The 22,799-nt window shown below is 37.4% G+C and overlaps 1 protein-coding gene across 1 annotated transcript; it reads right to left on the bottom strand.

The window, feature by feature from the left end:
• Positions 1-1,752: 1,752 nt before the first annotated feature.
• On the bottom strand, positions 1,753-22,681 carry LOC114648139 (Fc receptor-like protein 2). The gene is made up of 8 exons (XM_028796988.2): positions 21,971-22,681; positions 18,967-19,239; positions 18,592-18,873; positions 16,679-16,780; positions 12,165-12,209; positions 11,202-11,267; positions 11,058-11,124; positions 1,753-2,551 (listed from the first exon to the last, which is right to left on the bottom strand). The coding sequence occupies exons 1-7, from the start codon at positions 22,281-22,283 to the stop codon at positions 11,072-11,074; spliced, it is 1,134 nt and encodes a 377-aa protein (XP_028652821.2). The 5' UTR covers positions 22,284-22,681; the 3' UTR covers positions 1,753-2,551; positions 11,058-11,071.
• Between the last annotated feature and the right edge of the window lie 118 nt (positions 22,682-22,799).

The following is a 22,799-nucleotide window of genomic DNA, read 5'->3' as shown; positions in this document are numbered from 1 at the left end:
GAGCATATCTCCACCTCTCCAGGGTCTCCTCAGCCTGCTCCCTACTATCACTACAGATCACAATGTCATCAGCAAACATCATAGTCCATGGGGACTCCTGTCTAATCTCGTCTATCAACCTGTCCATCACCATTGCAAATAAGAAAGGGCTCAGAGCCGATCCCTGATGTAATCCCACCTCCAACTTGAATGCATCCATCACTCCTACCGCAGACCTCACCACTGTCACACTTCCCTCGTACATATGCTGTACAACTCTTACGTACTTCTCTGCCACTGCTTTCTCCAGGTCCACAAAGACACAATGCAACTCCTTCTGGCCTTCTCTAAACTTCTTCATCAACATCCTCAGAGCAAACATCTCCCCCCCCCTCTTCTTCTCCTTCTTCTTCTTCGGCCACTATACCACCAGCAACTGCACCAGGGAGAAGAGCTGGTCTACTGTTCCTTGGCCAGGACAGAATCCACATTGCTCCTCTTGTATCTTTGGCTCAATCATCAGAAAGAGTCTTCTCCCCAGCATTGAAGTATTCTTCTTAAATATGAGGAGCACTGCTCCAGTCTGCCATTAGAGCAGTGCTTTACCTTCCTGCCATGCAACATTGAATACACGTGTTATCCCAACCCTGTCCAGTGCTTTCAACATCTCAAGTTGGATTTTATCCACCCCAGCAACCTTATCACCATGGAGTTGCCTGACCATCATAGTGACTTTACCAAAAGTGATGGACTACATTCAAAGGATGTGCCCAATCATGCAGTCTGGTAGGAGGACACATCCAATTGGTTGAGGAGCCTCTCAAAATGATTTTTCTGCTGCTTGAAAATTTCCTGAGAAAAGATCAACAATTCTCCATCCCTGCTTAACACAGTCTGGGCAAGGTCATGTCTTCCTCTCCTGAGGACCATCTGATGTCTTTCTTCATGGCATCTCCAAACTCCTCCCACACTTGACCTTTTGCTCCCACAACTATTTTCGCAGTAGTCTTCTGCTTCTCTCAACAGTATCAGGAGATCCCACACAGAAAATTTCCCTAAAGGCCACCTTCTTCAGTCTGATGGCCTCTCTCCCAGGGAAGAAACCTGAGCTGGTGCAGGAGGTGAAAAAGTATTAGCTAGATATAGTTGGCATCACTTTCACACATAGTATGGTCTCTGGAACCATACTTCTTGATCAAGGGTGACGTCTATACCACTCTGGAGTTACAATGTGTGAAAGACTAGGTTGGTGTGGGGAAACTCTCAAGCACCCAGCTGAGTGCTGTGCAGTTGGAGGTTTCTCTGGAGGACAAGAAAGATGCCTTGATGTGGCTACAATTCACAGAGAGTAAAACTTTGACTGTTGTTTGTGTGTATATACCAAACACCTCTGTGGAATTTTCAGTCTTCTAAGAGAAGATGGGTGAAGTACTTGAACAAGTGCCACTGTAATGATGAAGATAACTAGAGGGATGTGATTGGGAAGAATGGTCTGCCAGATTTGAACAAGAAAGGTAAGTTGTTTTTTGATTTCTGTGCTAGACATGGATTGTCCATAACAGACAACATGTTTGAACACAAGGCATAAATAACTGTACCTGGTACTAGAGCACATTGGGCCGATGGTCGATGACAGACTTTGTAGTTGTGTTATCCAACCTGAGGCCATATGTTTTGGACCTCGGGTGAAGAGAGGGCCAGAGCTTTCAATTGATCACAACTTGAAAGTCAGTTGGATTTGAAGCAAGGGTGTATATATAGTAGTTTCTTTAAAATAGTATGTTCATAAGGAACGGCTTGTACTTGGTACAAAAAAGCATTTTACACAACATTTTAAGCTAGTAAGTGGGCAGAGCATTTCTGAAGGTGAGAATCCCAAGTTCTTCACCCTGGAAAGCTGTGGAGGAGATTAGCTATGTCTTTAGATTACACCTTTAAATAGTGCTTTTCATACAGAGCACAATGAACTGTTCAATTCAAACAATATTACAAGGGTCAAAAACAAAATATTCCACACAAATAGGTACATTTACAGAAACTATTAATATTAAAATATGCAATGCACAATGTTGCTTCTTGAAAAATAAAAAAATAAACCAGAAGGCCAAAACAACAGAAATTACATTATTTCATTTGGAAGAAGGGCATTATAAAATTTTAGAAATACCAGAAACAATGAGAAAAAACATGTAGGATTATGTGGTTCCTGGAAACCCAACAGAAGGCTTCTTTAAAGGATGTTTAGAATATTTTAGATTTGGATAACAATGATAATGCAACTAATGAATTACACATAATTGTGATGATGGCTCGGTCATTGATTAGTTTCGGTCAATGAATGAAAGAAAGTGAACAGGAGATAGCTGACATATATGAAAAGCTGGACTAGCACATATCAAAAGCCCATGTCTGTAAGAATTTAGCCTTCCCACTATTCAATTAGCATCCCTATTTGGGTCTGATTTAAAATGAGTCTGGTGGATCTCATCAGTCTTGCTGTTTGATGCTGAGTTTGCCTGTACATCTTCATGAAGCTGTCAGTGGCTTGCAAAGATATCCAACAGTCAATAAGCTGAAGAGAGAGACAGAAAAAAGAATGTCAGTACTTAATGAATTCCAAGTGAAGTATGGTTTCAAGAAGAATTTCAACCGAACCACCACCACCTGACTGGAACAACAATAACTGTTGGAAGGCAATGCAAGTGAATCACTCATATTGTTTAATACAATTTTCCAGATGTTTTTGCCTCATTTGCCACATCAAGTATAAACTCACATTGCTTTCTGCATTATCAGAAGGTATTGCCTACTTTGACTCCAAAATATCAAAGGTAGAGCTCCATCACTGAACTGACAAACAAAATACTGGATAAGTGGCTTTAGGCATCATGTCTAATGCCATACATTTTAAGTCAACAGGCATTTGTGACATTCAAGCAAAAGTAGTGTCAGGTCAAATAACTGGATATCATACAGTGCTTTTAGAAAGTATTCACACCACCTTCTACTGAAAACTGCAAATAATGATGTTACTCCATAAATTCTTATTACATTAATTTCTTTCTTATTTGAAATTTAAGAAATTAAAAGGGACATTACTTGTATTATACATCAAAAACTTACAAAAGTAAGTATTTGGTTTGCTTCACTACTAAGCACTAACAAAATATAATCCTAACTGGTCTGACTTTTATAGAATTAAAGCAACCCTTAAACTTGTTCCATATAAGAACGTCAAGCGTTATTTTAATTACACTATTTTTGCTGTACTGTATATTATCTAGCCAATGGCTTTTTCAAGAATGAAGCAGGTTCTCCTCAATGACTTGCCTATATTTGGCTCCATTCTTTGTTTTTTCTTTCCCATGATTCACTCATGTCCCTACCACTGAAATGTTTTTTAAATAATAAAAAGTAAGACTCCACCCTTATTAACCAGCAGAGGATGATATCCTCACACCAAGATATAAGCCCTATAATGGGGTTTGACATTCCCCAGATCGCTAGAGGGTGATGTGTTGTGCCCTCACGGGTGCAGTTGGGAAGACAACCAATATAACCATCTCTAGTACACCGCTCTATTGGGGCTAATACGCAGGAATCAGCACCAGAGATCGATGTCAGATAGGACCTTGGAGGTACCTGGAAGGTGATTGGGGTACAGTATAAAAGGGTCTTGCTTCCTTCTCTCAGAGGAGCTTGGAGGTGGGAGGCAGCTGGTGGTAAGAGCTCAGGTAGACAGAGGGAAGAAGGAGACTTAAGTTGTGTAACGCGAACAGGGGAAATGAGGTAAGAAAGTATTCATGGGTTACTTTTGTTTAGTTAAGAACTGGGTATTTATTATTTATAGGTGTTTATTATTTTCTTTTTTGGTTATACATTATTGTTCCCCTGTATCTCCTTCTGATACTTTTCTATTAAAGATATTGTTTTGTTTTGTCATGTTGAACACTTACAAACCACAATGTGTACCTTATATGTTTGGTACACATTCCTTTTCTCAGGAACTGCTACTAAAAACATGACTAGCATTAGTTCACATATGAACCAACAATGAAAGCCAGAGAGAGAAAAGACATACCCCTGTTTAGTGATAACCAGGTTAAAATACAACAACAGCATTACAAAATACACCCATTCATTTAAAGATGGTTCATTGTACAGTATATGAATTAGCATTAAATAAATATTAAACTGTCATTACCATGTGTAGTATTTTAGTATTAACTGATTTTGCTTCTTATTATAATATTTGTGTCATACTTTGTAACTTTATTGTTTATAATACTGTATACAGTATCTGTGAGTTTCCTAGTAAACTGCTGAATAATTTTTAATTCATTAACAGTATATGAATTTGTATTGTAATAAATATAAAACTACCATGACTATGTGTAGTATTTTAGTGTTAACTGACTTTGCTTTTTAATTTAATATTTGTGTCATACTTTGTAACTTTTGTGTCTATAATACTGCTTACAGTATCTGTGCTTTTCCTAGTAAACTGACAAATAATTCTTAATTCATTAACAGGCTTTTCCAATTAAAGAGCTCTTTATAACTAAGCCCAAAATAAGGTAGAACAAGGCTAATTTGTTATAGATTGCCGATAAATTTGTTGAAGAATCATAATTTAAAAGCATCATTTAAATTTGAACACTTTTTCTTTTGAAAGGTTTGTAGATAAACATTTCTGCCCTCTGGTGGTACTGCTGTGTAACTGTGTCATACAGCCATATTGCCACATTGCCTACTATAGTACAGTCATGGCCAAAAGTTTTGAGAATGACACAAGCATTGTTTTTCACAAAATAGCTGCTTCCGTGATTTTAGATCTTTTTCTCAGATGTTTCTATGGTATACTGAGGTATAATTACAAGCTTTTCATAAGTTTCAAAGGCTTTTATTGACAATTACATTAAGTTCATGTAAAGAGTCAATATATGCAGTGTTGGCCCTTCTTTTTGAAGACCTCTACAATTCGCCCTGACATGCTGTCAATCAGCTTCTGAGCCAAATCCTGACCAATGGCAGCCCATTCTTGCATAATCAATGCTTGGAGTTTGTCAGAATTTGTAGGTTTTAGTTTGTCCACCCGCCTCTTGAGGATTGACCAGAAATTCTTAATGGGATTAAGGTCTGTGGACCCAAAATTTCGATGTTTTGTATTCCAAGCCAATTAGTTATCACTTTTGCCTTACGGCACAGTGTTCCATCATGCTGGAAAAGGTATTGTTCATCACCAAACTGTTCTTGGATGGTTGGGAGAAGTTGCTCTCGGAGGATGTCCCAAACAATCGGAAAGGGGATTCATCAGAGAAAATGACTTTACCCCAGTCCTCAGCAGTCCAATCCCTGTACCTTTTGCAGAATATCAGTCTGTCCCTGTTATTTTTCTTGGAGAGAAGTGGCTTCCTTGTTGCCCTTCTTAAAACCAGGCCATCCTCCAAAAGTCTTCGCCTTGCTGTGTGTGCAGATGCACTCATGCCCGCCTGCTGCCATTCCTGAGCAATTTCAGCACTGGTGGTGCCCTGATCCTTAGTGACCCAAGCTTGACAATATATATATTGTCACATACGCGTGCATCGAAGACAACAGCAGGGTCTTCTTATTGTTGAAGTGTTGCATGGGACTGATTATGTGCTCTAATACCTTCTCTCATTCTTTGCAGGAACAATTAAGTACTTCACTTCCTATTTCATCATTACACCTCCCCCGGGATGACGTCACTTCCCATTGATGACCCGCCTCTTCCTCCCTCTCAACCATATAAAGCTGACAATCCTCCTGTTCTTCAGTCTGATATATGACTCAGAAATGACTACTCTCTTTGCTAATCAAAGTTATTTTGCCTTACAGCAATCCAGACAATATATGGGGCAGATCCCCCCAAACCTTTATCTTGTTCCCCTTGTTTTCTTACAATATATATATATATATACAGTACGGGGTCTCCCGCTGCTTGCTTCGCTCGCCAACCCCCCTTTTCTGCGTCACATGCCTGCCACCTCACATCTCTGCCGGCTGTGTTGTGAAGAGGGGGGCTGAACACACTCCAAGGAGACGCGATTGCTCCTCTGAAACCCCCTCTTAAACAGTGATTCAATGGGAAACAAGTAGAGTTTTTTTTATTACCTCTTGATTGCTTGATCAGCTGCTGACTTGCTGCTGCTGCCGTGCCGTGTGATCTGCATCTTGTGTGGTGCTTCGAACATTTAAAAGTCTGTACCGCAGCTTTCTTTGTCATCTACTCTTTGTCTTTTATTTCCGACCCCTGGCATGGTTAAATGTCTTGGCACAAATTTCTCGTCTTGCGGGACGTGAGTTCTTGATATTTTTTAGTTTATAATTTAAAAACGGAATATGAATCTGAAAATCTAACAACATCACATTAAAGTTCGATAAATTCTGAAACGCATAATACCAAACATATATATGTAGGTTTTAATATAAGCCCAATTTAAAGCGTGACAAAAAACATGACATAAAAACGTGACATAAAATCGTTGCACAAAATTGTTGCACTTTTAGGCTTAGGATTTTATATATACTGTATATAGAGTGTATGTATATATATATATATATATATATATATATATATATATATATATATATATATATATATTATATATATATGCTGTATATATATTTATTGCAGTAAAATTCACAGTACTGCTGTTGGTATAAAGGTTCACACCAGTTGTGTGTCCTGACACACTTCTGCTGGCTGAAAGTACAGGATATGCAGCATTGTTCATAATTGAGTTTTTTCATTCTCAACTCCACTACTACTTCAAGGGAGTCCAGAATGTTTCCTATAACTGAGCTTGCCCTTTTATTTAGTTTGTTGATTTGCTGGTCCTCTCTTAAAGTGATGTAACCAGCCTAGCACACCACAGAGTAGAAAATCTCACAGGTCCTCACAGAGTTGTAGAAAATGTAAAGGATGTCACTTCACACATTAAAGGAGTGCAGTTTCCTAAGAAAAAAAAGAGTTTTCTCACCCTTTCTTATATAGAAAGATCTTCCAAAAACACCACCTTAACTTTAACCAAAGCCTACCAACAAATGATGCTCAACAGATGATTTAATACAGCAATAAAGAAGCCACATAGACTTCTGAGACTCCAGAAGAACACATATGCTGCAGCATAAAAGAGCTCTGAGGAGCATAATGTGTCAGATACTTATGGAGCATTTAAAATGTCGCTTAGGACTATGTGGCTGCCATTTATACCTCAGAATTGAGGAAGTTCACAAAACCTGTTCCTTTAAGAAAGCACAGCACCACCACATTATCTCTGAATTAGAATGCTGGCAGAGCCCATGCTGTAAGAGGAAATTTGATCTACAAAATATGTGCTGTACTAATCTTACAAAAATGTGTGAAATATAAAAGGCTTATTGTTTTGCTAGCAACTAAACCCAAAGGAAGTACCCAAACAGTATTATATAATTTTATAATTCGAAGTTCTGATACAAGGTTAATTCTTGAACTGGAAATTCAATGTAGGTATAGTTGGGTTCAAATCTAAAATGTGCAGGCCTTCCTAATACCATAAAGTACAGTATTTACTCTTCATACCATGAGCTACTTACAGTGTTCCTTAAAGTGAAATCTTACCTTTACCTCACAGGGATGCACATGCAGATTTACACGTTATTAAGCATATGAACATTCTTGTTTAACTTCTTAGTTGAAGTACTTACCAGTATTTTGATAAACCTTATCCATGTAGTATATACACCTCATTAAACACCTTCACAACCTCTAGTGCTCTATTTTCAGACAGTGCTGATATCACAGAACTACAAAAACTCATACCCTTACACAGATATTTTGGTTCTATGAAAACAGGTAAAAGAAGATACTTATTGAACGAATAAAAGAAGCTAAAACCTACTGGCATCAGTGGTGACTTGTAAAACTATTTCTTGCTGGCTAGAAGACTATAAACACATAGAGCAGAAAAAAGGAGATTGTTCCACTAGGAATGAGGACATTAGTGCATTCCATCATGAATTTATGTTCAGTATGTGTCTCTTTCTAATTTATACAAATGATACTCTCTATATTCTGATTTAGTGAGCACTGAAACTGTTAGTGAGTGAAACTGTTCAAAAAAATGTAAACTGGAGGTGTCACAAACATTGAGAAGGCAGCAAAATAATACAAGGTCTTTAAAACAGACAAATACTAGAAAATCAGCATTTAATATAAGGGATGTTCAAAAAGTTTTTAAAAACTCTATTTATTAAGAATTTCAGAAACAAATTACATCACTTTCTACATAGTCACCTTTGTTTGCGATGCAATTTTCCCAACTTTTTAATGCACAATTACTACTCCTCCTGCCTTCACCATTTTCAAATAAAATTTAAAAGTGCAGAAACATTTTCAGCATCCCTCGTATATACATAAGTACAAAATGTTTCATTCTGGGAACAGTAACATTCATTGTAAGCGCAAATCCGTCCAAATGGAAAGAAGCCTGTCTGAATGTCTAAACTTTCAAATAACTAAGGGAAACACTAACAAACTTCATTTAAAAAGCATTTATTTAAATACAAAATCTCTGTAGGGAAGGGCTATTCAATTACAAATTTAGTTGGGACAGATTTTCAAACCAAGAAATTTAGCTGGGACAGACATTTTCAGTGGTCAGTAAGCAGCAGGTAATAACAAATAATTGTTTTGAAAAACAAGCAATGTTTATTCATTATTTTCCTTTTAAATTTGGTCGCATCTGACACAGGCACATCAAAAAGTGCATAAAGAAATAAAAAAAATTATAAGTGAACAGAATGTGGTAGTAGCAATATTTTTTTTCACTTTTGTAATGAAAAGTTAACATTTTAATTATATCTGAACTAGGCACATCTAAAAGTGCATAAAAACAAAATAGTGCAAAGTATTAGCAATAAGATTTGCTTTCATTTTGAAAAAAAAAAAATCTGACCTAGGCACATCTCAAAGTGCATAACATCAAAAAAGTAAGCAGTTGTGGTGGACGGCTGGGGCTCTTACCCAGCCAGGACGCCTGGAGAATGGAAGAACTGGGAGAGAAACAATATCTCCCCTGGGATGCAAGAGGGCAGCCGGCCTGGTTTGTATCAAGACCAGGGGATCAGAGCTTGGAAGCTCAACCCTGTTGGGGCCTGTAGCCACTGCCAGGGTGTGCCTGGACATTTATGGAGCCCAGGACGGCAGTAGTTGTGCCACACTGGGGAGTGCTGCCAGAAGAAGATCCGGGGACACCTGGAGTACTTCCGGGTGCACATGCAGCACTTCCACCACACTAGGGAGTACTGCTGGAAATTAATGGGACAACACCTGAACCACTTCTGGGTACAATATAAAGAGAGTCAGGATGTGGAAGACAGAGCTTGTGTGGAGGAGTGGAAGCGGCAAAGAAAGAAAGAAAGAAACAAAGAAAAAGAAAAGGAAAGGAACTGAGTAATTAGTGTTGGTGATTTGTGCATGGTGAGCTAAAGAGAAGAAAATAAAAAGTGTGCTTTTGGGACCCTGAGCCTGTCTGAGTCCGGGTTAGGGGACTGTCCAACCCCCAATCTTCCACACAGTATTAGCAATAATATTTGTTTACCTTTCAAAATAAAATAAATATCTTGGTCATATATGACCCAGTCACATCACAAAGTTCATTTAATAGAATAAGATATGTAGAGGCTGAGAGTCCTAGAGCTGCATGTTTTGTTTGTTTTACATTATATAATGCTTTACAAACTTCACACAGTGAGGACCCTGGATGCCAAACCCATCATTTCCTTATTACAAGGCAGTGGTGCTACCATTACGCTATCATAATATTGCATAACACAGTAATGCATAAAATTGTACTTCATAGTTTAAAATTACAAACACAGAATTTCTGAAGTCAAGTTAATAATGAGCTCTATATTCTACAAAAAAGTTGTTATGTAGTCCTGCCAAGTAATCAGTGCTTAATTTGATTGAGTTTTAAAGAAATTTACAAACTTTTTTGCATGTTTTCATTAAATGTAGTCTTCCTAATTCATTCTTTCCTTCATGTATCAATGGCTGATCGTCATCCCCATATCAGCCATGAATCCACAGGATCGAAGTGTGAGAGTGGAAGGCCAACCAATCATATGACGAGAAGTGTGAAGACAGGGCTTGTCAGTAACAAGGCTCTCATTGGAGTAGCAAGAGAGTAGCAATTAGATTCATTTGCGAAAACCCATGTTTGCACTCACTTGATGAAACTGGAATAAAACTCTGCACACAACTGATTAATTCATTTCATATGTAGTCGATGTCACAACCACCTGTCACGGCCGAGGTGCTGCATAGCAGCGTAGCTGGCACAAAAAAAAAAATCACTGCATTATAGACCACTACCACCACTTCTAGACACATAACAAAGCGTTGCATTGTGAGTTGAATGTCACCAGACTACTCAGAGTTTTGTATTCATGGTCTGTACTACTCTAGGAATTTACTATATGTAGGAATTTCTGAAGGATTGCAAAATGTGTTTTTCTCGTTTTTTCTCTATGCGTTTCTGACAGAACCACAGGCTGAGCCACTCAGAGGTTGCTTCTGGGCTGTATGTTGCCCACGGGCCAGCATTTGAATAGGCCAGCTGTAGGGTTTTGTTTTGTTTTAACTTTGGTAAAGAACTTCTAAATTTACATTTTGATTTGGTGTTTTGGTTTCTAGTTGAATCCTTGATTAATCACGTGTGACCCATTTCACAACATAAAGTTTTAGTTAACACTTACCAAGGCTTACAAAATACAGTATGTATGATCATAATTAAGAATAATTTAAATAAATACAAAATAATCAGTAAAGAAAAAGTTTCAACTTTTAACAATAGTACTAGGATGTTGTACCGTGTTAGCCATTATGAATGTAGAGAAAATCCAAGCAAAATTACACCTTTTATTGGCTAACTAAAAAGATTACAATATGCAAGCTTTCGAGGCAACTCAGACCCCTTCTTCAGGCCTGAGTTCAACTTTTAACAATACAGTTATAAAACTAAGCCAGCATATGAATTATTTGTAAAGTAGAAAAAATTATGTTTACTTACAACTTTGTTGGCAGTTACTCAATAGTATGATACAACGTATTATTAGTTTCGTTCTTAGTGGCAGAATCTGTCAATGATAAAAAAAATGTCAGATTGGAAAGATCTGTTGGAAGTGGAAATGAGGGAATACAAGAGAACACCTACCCAGAGATGTAAAATTCAACCTTGCCATGGAGTAAAACATAGCTTCAGTGGGCTGAGTGTAGTCACCTAAGAGATATGATCAGGGTAACTATGAAAATCCAATTTTTCTCTCTTTCATTCTTGATCTACTGACCCAAAATCAAAGGGCCTTGCAAACCGTTCCTGATTCCTTTTTGCCTTGTATGGTGTTGTTTTGCTAAGGAATATAAGTAATCAAAGGCTCCTGAGATATAAGTTCAAGCATATGTTGTTCTCACTTGTATAGTTTATTTTTTTCTTGATGGGTATACTATGTGTATTTTGAGCACATGCAGCTTAAAATTCCAAAATGTGTCAGTAGATGGTGCTGTTTATTTCAGCAGAAAAAGGACAGACTAGCTTGTCAAATAAATTAGCTTACCTCATTGGCAGATTATATTGCTAAATAAAATAGTTGTTTTGTTTTTTTATTTTACAATAAAAAATCTACCAATGGAGTAAGCAACATTTATTTGTCAAGATTTCTTAAAATAATTTAAATAATCATAAAATAATAAAAATAAAATTTAATGACATAGTATAAAAACTTTTCACTTGCCTAGATTTGCTTAGATTTAATTTTTGGCAGTGTAGGAGTGGTCCCTACAACCAGTGTGCATTACGTTCACAAAAAAACCTTTTAAAAAAGTGATGGAGTCCAGAGAAGAACAAACACATACATGACAAAGAAATGTCATTGACAGAGTTGAAGTTTTTATTTGTAAAAGAACAAAATCAAAACAAATGGTAAACACAAATAAGAATCTTTTGCATTTTATATGTGATCAAAGATCTATAATGAACCTTTCATTACAAACACTTATTAATAATGATCATTACACCTTTCCCTGGTTCTAACAAAATTATACTAAACAAAAACACATTTTTTCATTCTTAATAGAATTTCCCTATATATTGTACAGATAAAAGTGCAAATGTACTTACTGTTTTGCATGTTCATACTAGGTTCTACACCTTTCTTGTCAGTACCTGTAGAAATGTGGTGTTTTAATTTAGCTTTATGATAGTGTGCTTTCTTATAATAGAAAAAAGAGCAATCAGGTTACTGACTAAACCACAGTGTTTCCACAAAATGTAAAGCCTTTCAGAAACTGTACTCAGACACAGCAAAATAATATTTTAGCCACTCACTTTTTACACTTTGTGAGTCCATAGTAGTGAATCTTCATTACAGGAGAAAAGCTAAAATGTACTTGGAATGAACTAAAATGTTTCCATACAACAACCTGAGATTACTGTACATCTCAGGCAGCTTCTGGTTTAGAAGCATATCAATACTACTTATGTCTGTAATATTGTTTATACACAGAAGTCCAAGGTTATGGAAAAACATCCATTTATAGAGTCAATAGCAAAAGCACATCATCTTACTCAGCATTAGAAATCTCACCACAAATGTATCTTATCAATCTCTAATTGCTGAGACTTGCTAGTCATATTGGCCCACAGGCAATGCACCTGAATGTAATTCCAGGACTAGTCACTGTCTACTTCTGGAGTTTGTCCATTCCCCCTATAGTTGTATGACTTTTCTCTGGTTACTTTGGTTCTCCCACATCCCAAAGACATAATTCCAATTATATATGCTGTGAGTCAGTGTGTAGGTGTCTGTTTGTGTGTCTTGTGATGGACTAGTTCCCATCTAGAGTTGGTTCCTGCCCTATTTCTGATGCTGCTATACTAGGCTCTAAATAACTACAATGCTGCAATGGATAAAAAAGGTTCAAATAATGGATGAATGCTGTAAATAGCTCTTTAAAAAAATTTGTTCCATCAGCATCACTATATATAACACCCACAGAATTACAAATATTACTGAGATGCCTCCAAGAGTATTAGTTTATTACTTGCACCACATTGTTAAATGGTCCATACTTCCAAAAAGGAAGTAGAGCAAATGCAAGGTCTAAGGTAAAGTCATATCATTAATTTTAAGTGATACTTATCTGTGCTATATGTTATTGTTATATCAGTAAAATAAATGCCATTAAATTATAGAAAAGGTGAAAATGTATAGTATTATAAGTACATTGCAGTATTTGCAATTGTGTAATTCTTAGTTCTAACACAGTAACGGTTCATTTAATGAGAAACACATAATGTGGAAAGTTGCTTCATTTATTTTTCTGATGCATTAGGTCCTGCGGTGGGTTGGCACCCTGCCCAGGATTGTTTCCTGCCTTGTGCCCTGTGTTGGCTGGGATTGGCTCCAGCAGACCCCCGTGACCCTGAGTTCGGATTCAGCGGGTTGGAAAATGGATGGATGGATGGATGCATTAGGTCAATTTTCTTTTGCTATTCCATATTCGTAGTGTTGCTGCATTCCACATTGTTAATCATATCAACTGCCTGCAGTGCACTGATTCCATTTAAACAGTAAGAAAACTGTTAAATATTTCAGACATCCAGTGAAGACATACAGTAGACCCAGAAGTTGAACTTTGGTTAACTTTGGTAAGCCCCTTTAAAGAGTAATTTGCCTATTACATATATGTGTAATATTTGTTTGTTTTTTTTTCAATTTTAAATTGATGTTATTCGCTTAACACAAGTCTTGATAATCTTCTGCAATACACAATTATGCCATTAAAGCATGACACCTCAAAAGCATAAACAAAGGTTACAGAGACTGTTTAAACAGCATAAAATGCAAAAAAAACAAAAACAAATTAACACTGAAACATAGAAAACATAATAGAAACCAACCCTGGATAGGTTATTCTCACTGAACCAGACATATAATATACAAATCTGGAGACAACCAGGAGTGAAATTTGTGGATGGGAACAAGTAGATGATGCACTGAGTGTTAAATTTCTAAACCAATCCAATCAATAGGCTTCATGATCACTTGCTGACCTACCAGTGACCGGAGCAGTCTGGCTTTATGCCTAAGAAGCCTACCATCGACCACATCCTGGCACTGAGGGATCTCATAGAGCGTAGACGCAAATATCGGCAGAGTTTCTTTGCAGCCTTTATCGATTTTTGTAAAGCGTTCATCTCGGTTGATCGACTTTAGTGGGATCCCCTCAAAGTTGCTAGATATCATGTACACTGGTACTGTGAGTGCTGTGCAGAGAGGAGGCAGAACCTCTCTGTATTTCCTAGTTGTTTCTGGGGTTCGTCAGGGGTGTGTTCTTGCTCCTACTCTGTTCAATGCTTGCATAGACTGGGTGTTGGGCAAGATCACGGGGTCCAGTGGCTGTGGGGCCTCTGTTGGTGAAGAAAGATTCACTAATCTTGACTTTGCTGAAAATGCTGTGATCTTTGCAGAGTCAATGAAGGCTCTGATTGGGACTCTCGAGAGACTGAGCAAGGAATCTGAGTGTCTGCGCTTGCGAGTTTCCTTTGTAAAAACCAAGATTCAGGCCTTTAATGACCTCTTAGGCACAACCACCAGCAGTGTGTCTGTCTGCAGAGAGAGTGTCGACCTTGTCAAACGGCTTATTTATCTTGGAAGTAACATTCATGTCTCTGGTGACTCTTCCTATGAAGTCAGTAGACAGATTGGGAGAGAATGGGGGAGACATGAGGTCACTGGAAAGGGGTGTGTGGTGCTCCCAGTATCTGTGCAAAAGGATGAAAATGTAAGTCTTTAGAGTCCTGGTGCTTCCTGTCTTGCTAAATAGTTACAAGACATGGATGCAATCCAGTGACCTGAGACGAAGACTGAACTCCTTTGGTACTGTGTCTCTTCGGAGAGTTCTTGGGTACCGCTGGTTTGACTTTGTGTCGAATGAGCAGTTGCTCGCAGAGTTCGAATGAGGCATATTACCTGCACTGTGAGGGAGCGTCAGTTAAGGCACTACGGCCATGTGGCGCGATTCCCTGAGGGTGATCCGGCCCTCAGGATCCTCATTGTTGAGGACCCAAGTGGCTGGACCAGGCCAAGGTGATGCCCACGTAACACATGGCTGCGGCAGATAGAGGGTAATTTCTGGATGGTCGGACTACACTGTGTGTCTGCCTCAGGGGTTACCAACCAGGATCCCGAGCTGTTTCGTCGTGTGGTGGATATGGCAACACACTGTACCAATGCATGCTCCCCTACCTGACCTTACCTAAATCCAATACTTCTTGAAGGTGGAGCTCAAATTAAGGGTGGTGATTTTAAACTACAAAGAGTAATGGTGCTTTCAATAACCAGATCTCACAGAGAGCAAGCTTCTGATTACAATAAACTGTTTTCAGCCAAAAAACCTTCTGAAAAGACTCCCATTAAACATATAAATGTGTTTAAAATATACATAACTTGTTACAAGAGAAAACCATTCTGTATCATCAGATTTTATGTTGCCATTCAAAGCCATCAATGGACTAATGCTTGAGGTGAACACACTCTTCTTGTTCAGTTTTGACAACAGAGTCTGAGTCGATGTAAGGTTTAAATAATTGGCAGGTATTTTCATGAAAATATGAATTGCAAATAATGCAATTGAAGTACACAATGTCTTACACACTATAAAAAGGGATTGCTTTTAAGAAAAATGATAATGAAGATCCACAAGAAATGCAGATTTCAGTACTCAAAACACCCGAATCAAGAAATATGCCTAACAACACCAGCAGAAGAACATATGAGGCTACACAACATCCACTATCTGACTGCACATCTAAATGAATAAATAAGTAAGTTAGCAATACTGTCTAATTGGAAAAACACACATGCCCTGTCAGAATATAGCTATATCAGTGTAACACATAGCATATATCTATACTACAATGCCTATCTAAACTCTATTTGCTGTTGTTAAGCCATATAATGATGGTATTATATTCAAAATAACAGAAACATTTCTGAAACACACTGAGCCAAGTAGCTGCAGTGGACTATGTGTGTGTGTGTCTGTCCCTTCTGTCACCATGCTTATTACAATGAGCTCCTAAAATGATAGCAATTGTAACTTTTTATTTTCTCTCTTAATCAAGTCCTCTGTTCAGTTTTATTTGCTCTCTTCCCGAAACACTGACATATTAAAGTGCACGGACTTGAGAAATTGGGAGCACATGATTTAAGAAGAAACTCTGTTGGTGGAGCCTTTGCAGCAATGGATTTCTCAGCTATTTACTAGAAATTTTTGACTAGGTGTCCCTAGATGTGTATTCTTGTTTGAGAATAACATCAAGCCCCACGAGACTATGGATGGATCAATGTTCCATCATAGTGTACATTGGTATATGTACACCCACACCTGTACTATACTGTATATCTTTAAATGTCTGTGGGAAAAAGTGGCCAGAGAAAACCCCAAGGAAATTCAAAGAGAACATGTAAACTGCAGATATGATGACCAGGCGTAAGCTTTGAACCCATGGCTCTGGATCTAGGATAGCAGGGGTGTTAACCAATGTGCCATGATGCCACACCTTGAGTCCCTTCTGATCTTGTTTATTTAAATAAAAATAAAGCATTGGCATATTCTCAAAACACTCACCTTTTACTCTAAGAAGTCGCTTACATTCATATTTAAGTAAAGTGCCACAAATGAGCAGTACGATGATAAGCGATGCACCTGCAATCATTCTCAGTTTAAGAACTGGTAAAAGAAGTAAGAAAAGAACCATATGATTAAGTTTCAATACTTCATCTACGTATATTCAATATGTACACAACTATTTTCTGAACTCAATTTAACCAGCAAAAGGATTTGTAGGGAATTTGTCCCATAAACTAGCTCCATAAAACATGAACTAGTCTAGCATACTGTAAACTGTGCAAACTAAACTCGAGAGCTTTGTATATCTGATGCTGCCAAAGAAACAAAGGAATGGACTCTCAGCTGAATGGCAAAAACTTTAGTTCCATTATTTGGAGGTCAATTCTGAGGCTATGTTTGTCCATGCCAGTGCATTTCTTAGGTTCAATTGAAGAAAATGGTTTTCTTGATGTCCTTGGCAGTTTGGCATGGTCAATATGCATTGATCTTCTACATTATTATTTGTATTTAGGAGACATTTTTACTCAAAGCAACTTGCAAAAAGCAATATAAAAACAGTAAATTTGAGTATTTAACAAGAAAACAGAAAGTGAACAAATGACTCAGAACCAGATTTTAAAGAAGAATAATGTTTTGTACAACAGTTTGTCCTCAGCCTAATTAAAAATAACAGCCTAACAAAAGCACATTTAGTTAACATTTGAAAAAAGTTCAGCACAGATGCACTCATGTTCCAAGAGCCTTTGTAAAAAGCTCTGTTTTCAAAAGCTATGTGAACAAAAGTGAAAGAAGTTAAATAACCTTTATTTCATAAAACACCTTGTCATACTTAACATTATTCCCAGACATCTCATTGATACAAACAGGTAACACAACTAATATTTTTATAGCCTGAGTACATGTTGTTCAATTGCCACAATGAACTGCAGGTGGGGAATAAACTGGGAGTCTTCTAGTTTCGAGTTCTACAGTATATTACCTTCCTGAAGATGGCAAAATTTTGAATGATAAGAAGTTTGTTCTGACTTGGAATATTTCTGAAAAAGCCTAAACGTTTAGATTGTATGGCTAGAGGACATACAGGTCACACACAGGCTGAAAGATAATGGAGATTTCTTGTAGAGATGTAGGGGAATACTGTATCACAGACTGTTGGTAGTGATAGTGCAGGTCAAGACAAGAGTTTTAAACTGATTTAGCAGCAATTGGAATTACCGTTTGTGAAAAGGTAGAAGCAGAAGCAGAAGGAGTAGTGTGGGATAAATAAGGGACAGAATATACTAGTTAAGAAGCTGGACTCTGGATGAGCAGAAGAAACTGAATAGCACTTGCTGAGAGCCAAGCCACCATAGATGTATATAGTCCAGCTGAGGGAGAACAAGAACTCTACAAAGAACATGGATGTGAGTGTGACAGGCATAGAGAAAAACATCAAATCGGTATTTTCACTCACCTGATGCATGTGAGCAGGAACTGTTTGTGAGAGATAAAATTCTGTCACATTTACTACAAGTACATACATTTGCTAGATTGTATTAGATTTTATACAAAACAAATCAAGCAAAGATGCAAAGCTCCTGAAGTGCTAGTTTGCGCCACATTTGGAACTATAGCTCTGGACTCCGTCTAGCAGTGCTTAGATGGCTTTTCTTTAATGTTACTCTCTTTACCTGGTAGTGCATTAAACAGAGCAGCATGTTACTTTCAAGACTTGGGCCCACCACCCTAAGAAGAAGCCAGTAGCCTTTTTCTGAATGAACAAAAGTAGAGCTGAATCTATTAGAATTTTTACATAAGACCAATTCCATATTATAAAATTTCTATTTTAAAATATATGTGTCTATACATTACAAAATAAACAGGTGAAAGGATAAGAAATAAACTTGTTTGAACAACTAAATTTCACTTACCAGTCACTGAGGGTGTAACAACCTCACTGTATTCTGAATAAGGTGGCTTGGTAAACTGCTGTCCCCTACACCTGTACTCCACACCATATGAGTCATTTCCAGTATAAATGATATATAGACTGCCCTGATGATCCTCGTTTATTACAGCAGTATTTCTGAACCATTTGTATTTCCAGTCAGTGGAATTCCATTTAGTTTCACATTTCAGTGTCACTTGACCCTTAAAAATAATATTAAATATTTCACTCCATAACATTTCAGTCAGAAGAGCTTCAGGAAGAGCTGTAAATGTTAAAACAGGAAAGTAAGCCAATTTCTTCCAGCATCATCTCTGAGGAATACTGTAATACAAAGGTTTTGCACTTTGTAACGTACCCTGTACAGTAATATTGAGAGCGTTGCTTTGATTCGATTTGACATTTGCATCCAGTTTGCTTTCAGCTTCACACCAGTACTCACCACTGTCAGAAGACTTAGCCGAGCTGACTGTGTAAGGACTACTGTCTGTTACCTTCAGCCCATCTTTGTATAAACTGAAATTCCAGCCAGTAATAGTTTCATTAAAACAGCAGGTTATTATAAACACATCTTCTCTGTAGAAGTCTCTTTCATCAGGTTCTACGATTAATATAGGTTTTAAGTGGCTCTCTGAAAAGAAAATAAAAGGTTATATCAGTGAATGTTATTCAGTTTTCACACAACAAGATTAAAGGGAAATTTCTTCATTGGGCATAAAGTTTTCTTTTCAAGTCCTCTTTTCTCTTTAAATTCCAAAAGCTTCATTTGGTAATACACAATGGAATTTCCTGAATATGTGCTCTTTGATGCTTCATACTATTTTAGACTTTAGATTAATTTTAGTTAGCAGTATATGAATTCTTTAAATGTCCATAGCACATACAGTAATTAAAACATTGTTAAAATAATTGTTTATGTTGATTACAATTTTTTTAACATATTTTAGGATAGCACTGAACCACAGCGATTACAGCTGATTCTGCAGGTCAGCTAAATTAGCTCTGATAGTGTGGGTGTATGAATAGCTATGTCCTTTGACGGGCTGAAATTCAACTTACTAGGGTTGTTTCCTGCTGGTGGTTGATACATATACTGCTGGAATAGAAGGATGGAAATTATATGTATTATATTTATATTATTAAAACAGTTATCTAAACATGTTTTTAATTCATAATTATTATTCCAGCCCTGTGACAGATTGGAACAGTGACTACCCCTGTTTCCTGTTGTGACATCTCCTGAAATCCAGGGTTGCATTTAGTGGGCATGGGACTTTTTTATCATGTTATAATTAGTGTTCCCCCCAAAGACTGATTCAAATAAATTCCTTTCTCAACTTTTTCATTACTAATGACTCTGTGCTAATGTCTATGCATGAGTAATTACTAGGATGTTTCTGACTGGCATGCACAGAGAGAGATATCTAGACAGCATGGCCAAACAATGAAAACTCTTACAGAAGCTCCATAACATAAATAGACACCGTTAGGTTAGAATTTTAGGAAACTTCGTCCTAATTCTGTAGTGGATCAAAAAAAAAAGAATTTCATTTTTTCTTTTTTTCTCTTCTAATGTAAGGTATACAAATGAGTAGGTGAAAATTTAAATAGCCTACAAGGCTATATACAATAATAGCTTATCCAGAAAAATCTGAACTACATTAACATGACTTAATATTTTCAAGTACACTTAATCCAGTGGGCGGCACGGTGGCACAGTGGGTAGCGCTGCTGCCTCGCAGTTGGGAGACCTGGGGTTCGCTTCCCAGGTCCTCCCTGTGTGGAGTTTGCATGTTCTCCCCGTGTCTGCGTGGGTTTCCTCCGGACACTCCGGTTTCCTCCCACAGTCCAAAGACATGCAGGTTAGGTGGATTGGCGATTCTAAATTGGCCCTAAAGTGTGTGCTTGGTGTGTGGGTGTGTTTGTGTGTGTCCTGCAGTGGGTTGGCACCTTGCCCGGGATTGGTTCCTGCCTTGTGCCCTGTGTTGGCTGGGATTGGCTCCAGCAGACCCCCGTGACCCTGTGTTCGGATTCAGCGGGTTGGATAATGGATGGATGGACTTAGTCCAGTTCAGGGACACATAGGGCTATAGCATATTCTGGTAGAAAGGCAGGTACTACACATAGGTGGGGATGCCAGTCCATCACAGGCTTGCTTACACACATACACACACACTTATACAAGACTGATTTGGAATAAAAAATTAACCTAACCTGTTAGAGATGTGGGATAAAAAGTACAGTAAGTAGGAGAATACTCCTTAAGATTAGAAGAACAGAGAACAAACAAACCCCGCAAAGCCAACAACTGTGGGTGAGATTCAAAACCTGGGCTCTGGATCTGTGAAGTAGCACAAACCACTGCATCAATGTGCAGTCCAAATTCTAAACTGTTTGACACCTAATATTAGTGGGAGTGAGCCTATAGGTTTCTTTTATCATAAAGTAGAGAAAAAATTGCAGATATAACAATTAGTTTAATTTTCTAGTAGCAGTAAATCACTGTATCATTCCTTACTCTACCATGTCAGTAAACTTATGGATAATTTTTCTACTCTTTATATATAAAATGAAACTTAATAGGACTTAAATGCAACAAGCTGAAAACTCTCCTGCAGTATGTGCATATTGTATAAATTAAATATTACACTGAGTGGCGGTGTACTTACAAAATAGCCAGTGGTAGGCCCTTATTAGATAAGGTAATGTTTTTTGCATAAAATGGACACTACATTGCTTGAAATGTTCCGGTACAAAATAAGTACTCCATACCGGCACGTCCCTGTTCTTGCCTTATAAGTAGTGGTAGTTAATGTCCATTCGCACTGCCTAGGCCCAAAATCCCACTCTCCCTATACAATAAAAAAAATTGTGCATATTGATGTACATTCAGACATTTAAAGAGACATATAAATAATAAATACATGCAAAATATAAACAAAAGCACAACAAACATTACTTAAATAGCCAGTACAGTAGCAAACAAACACCAGGAAGGCTGAAAAACTACAAATTTCACAATTGTGGTCTTGTCAAGGCAGCAGAAAAAGTTGTAGTCTACCTGCTATAATTATCAGTATGAACATTTCATTAGAACAGTGGTTCTCAAACTGTGGGGCACGCAGTAACAAAAAACGGGGCGTGAATGTTGCCATATGTGGCGTAATTCTGCTATTCATAGGAAAATTTTAAACTTGTAGCGGTGTATCGGCAGCAAAAAATATAGGAATAAATTTTATTAGGGTTTCAAAAAAACGTTAGGGGGGGTGCGATTAAAACTGTTATGAAAACTTGGGTCGCAAAATAATTAAAGGTTGAGAAACACTGCATTAGAACATAAAAAGAAAAGAAAATCAACTTACGGAAGACTTGAATCTCCACTTGATTGCTGCAGCTTGAGAGAAACTCTTCTCGTTTTGCTCGACAGCAGTACTTTCCACTGTCCCACACATTAGCAGAAACAATGATGTAATTAGGTACTTCAGTGTTACCTTGATCTTCTGCAAACAGCTGTTGGCTTTCTTTATACCATAAAATCTCCCATTTGCTGGATTCTCCCATTATCATGCAACTCAAATTAACTGGAATTCCTGTGTAGGTCACAACACTTGATGACCACAGAATTAGTTGTGGCCCGTTTCTAGAAAGCAATAATACAAACAGTTCTATATACATCTGATAAAATCAACAACAAATGTATCTTTTGACACAGATGAATAGCATATTTTCCTTCTGTCTAGCTCATAGTTCTCTACCTTATAGAATGAAGAGAGGTGCTTTGTCTGAAAAAATAGGACCACTTGCATGTGCAGAATCAGCAATATTACCTGCTGATCAAAAACATCATTAAACCAATGCGCCATGTCTAGGTTTTACAATTGTAAGACATTTTCACTGACAAGAAACCATCCAGTTCATCTTAAAAAACATAATATTTTTTCCACTAGTACCATCATCTGCATAAAAAATGGATTGATCAATCAGTTTTCATTGCACTTTATTTTTATAGATTATCTTGAGGATATTTTCATTGAATAGATTAAAAAAATCACATTTCCTCAGTTTATTTTAAAACTCTAAACAAGGTCTACTGGAAAATATTTTTTGTTCAAGAATAAATAAAGCAAGTTATTGTCGCAGATATGTCAAAGTAGGTCAAGCCCTATTTACAATGTCTTTTGATTTAAAAGT

This window comes from Erpetoichthys calabaricus, chromosome 3 (genome assembly GCF_900747795.2).
Source record: "Erpetoichthys calabaricus chromosome 3, fErpCal1.3, whole genome shotgun sequence".
Classification (NCBI taxonomy): domain Eukaryota; kingdom Metazoa; phylum Chordata; class Cladistia; order Polypteriformes; family Polypteridae; genus Erpetoichthys; species Erpetoichthys calabaricus.
Note: the sequence above shows the minus strand (reverse complement) of the source record. Positions and strands in the feature narration are given on the sequence as shown.

Bases quoted from the DNA above. Each gene is read 5' to 3' on its own strand.
- LOC114648139 (XM_028796988.2), bottom strand. From the start codon at position 22,283: ATGTATATAGAACTGTTTGTATTATTGCTTTCTAGAAACGGGCCACAA. The intron at 12,210-16,678 runs GTGAGTGTTTTG...ACATTTCTACAG, and splicing joins GCGACTTCTTAGAGTAAAAG to GTACTGACAAGAAAGGTGTA. The intron at 11,268-12,164 runs GTAAGTACATTT...CATATCTCTTAG, and splicing joins TAGTATGAACATGCAAAACA to GTGACTACACTCAGCCCACT.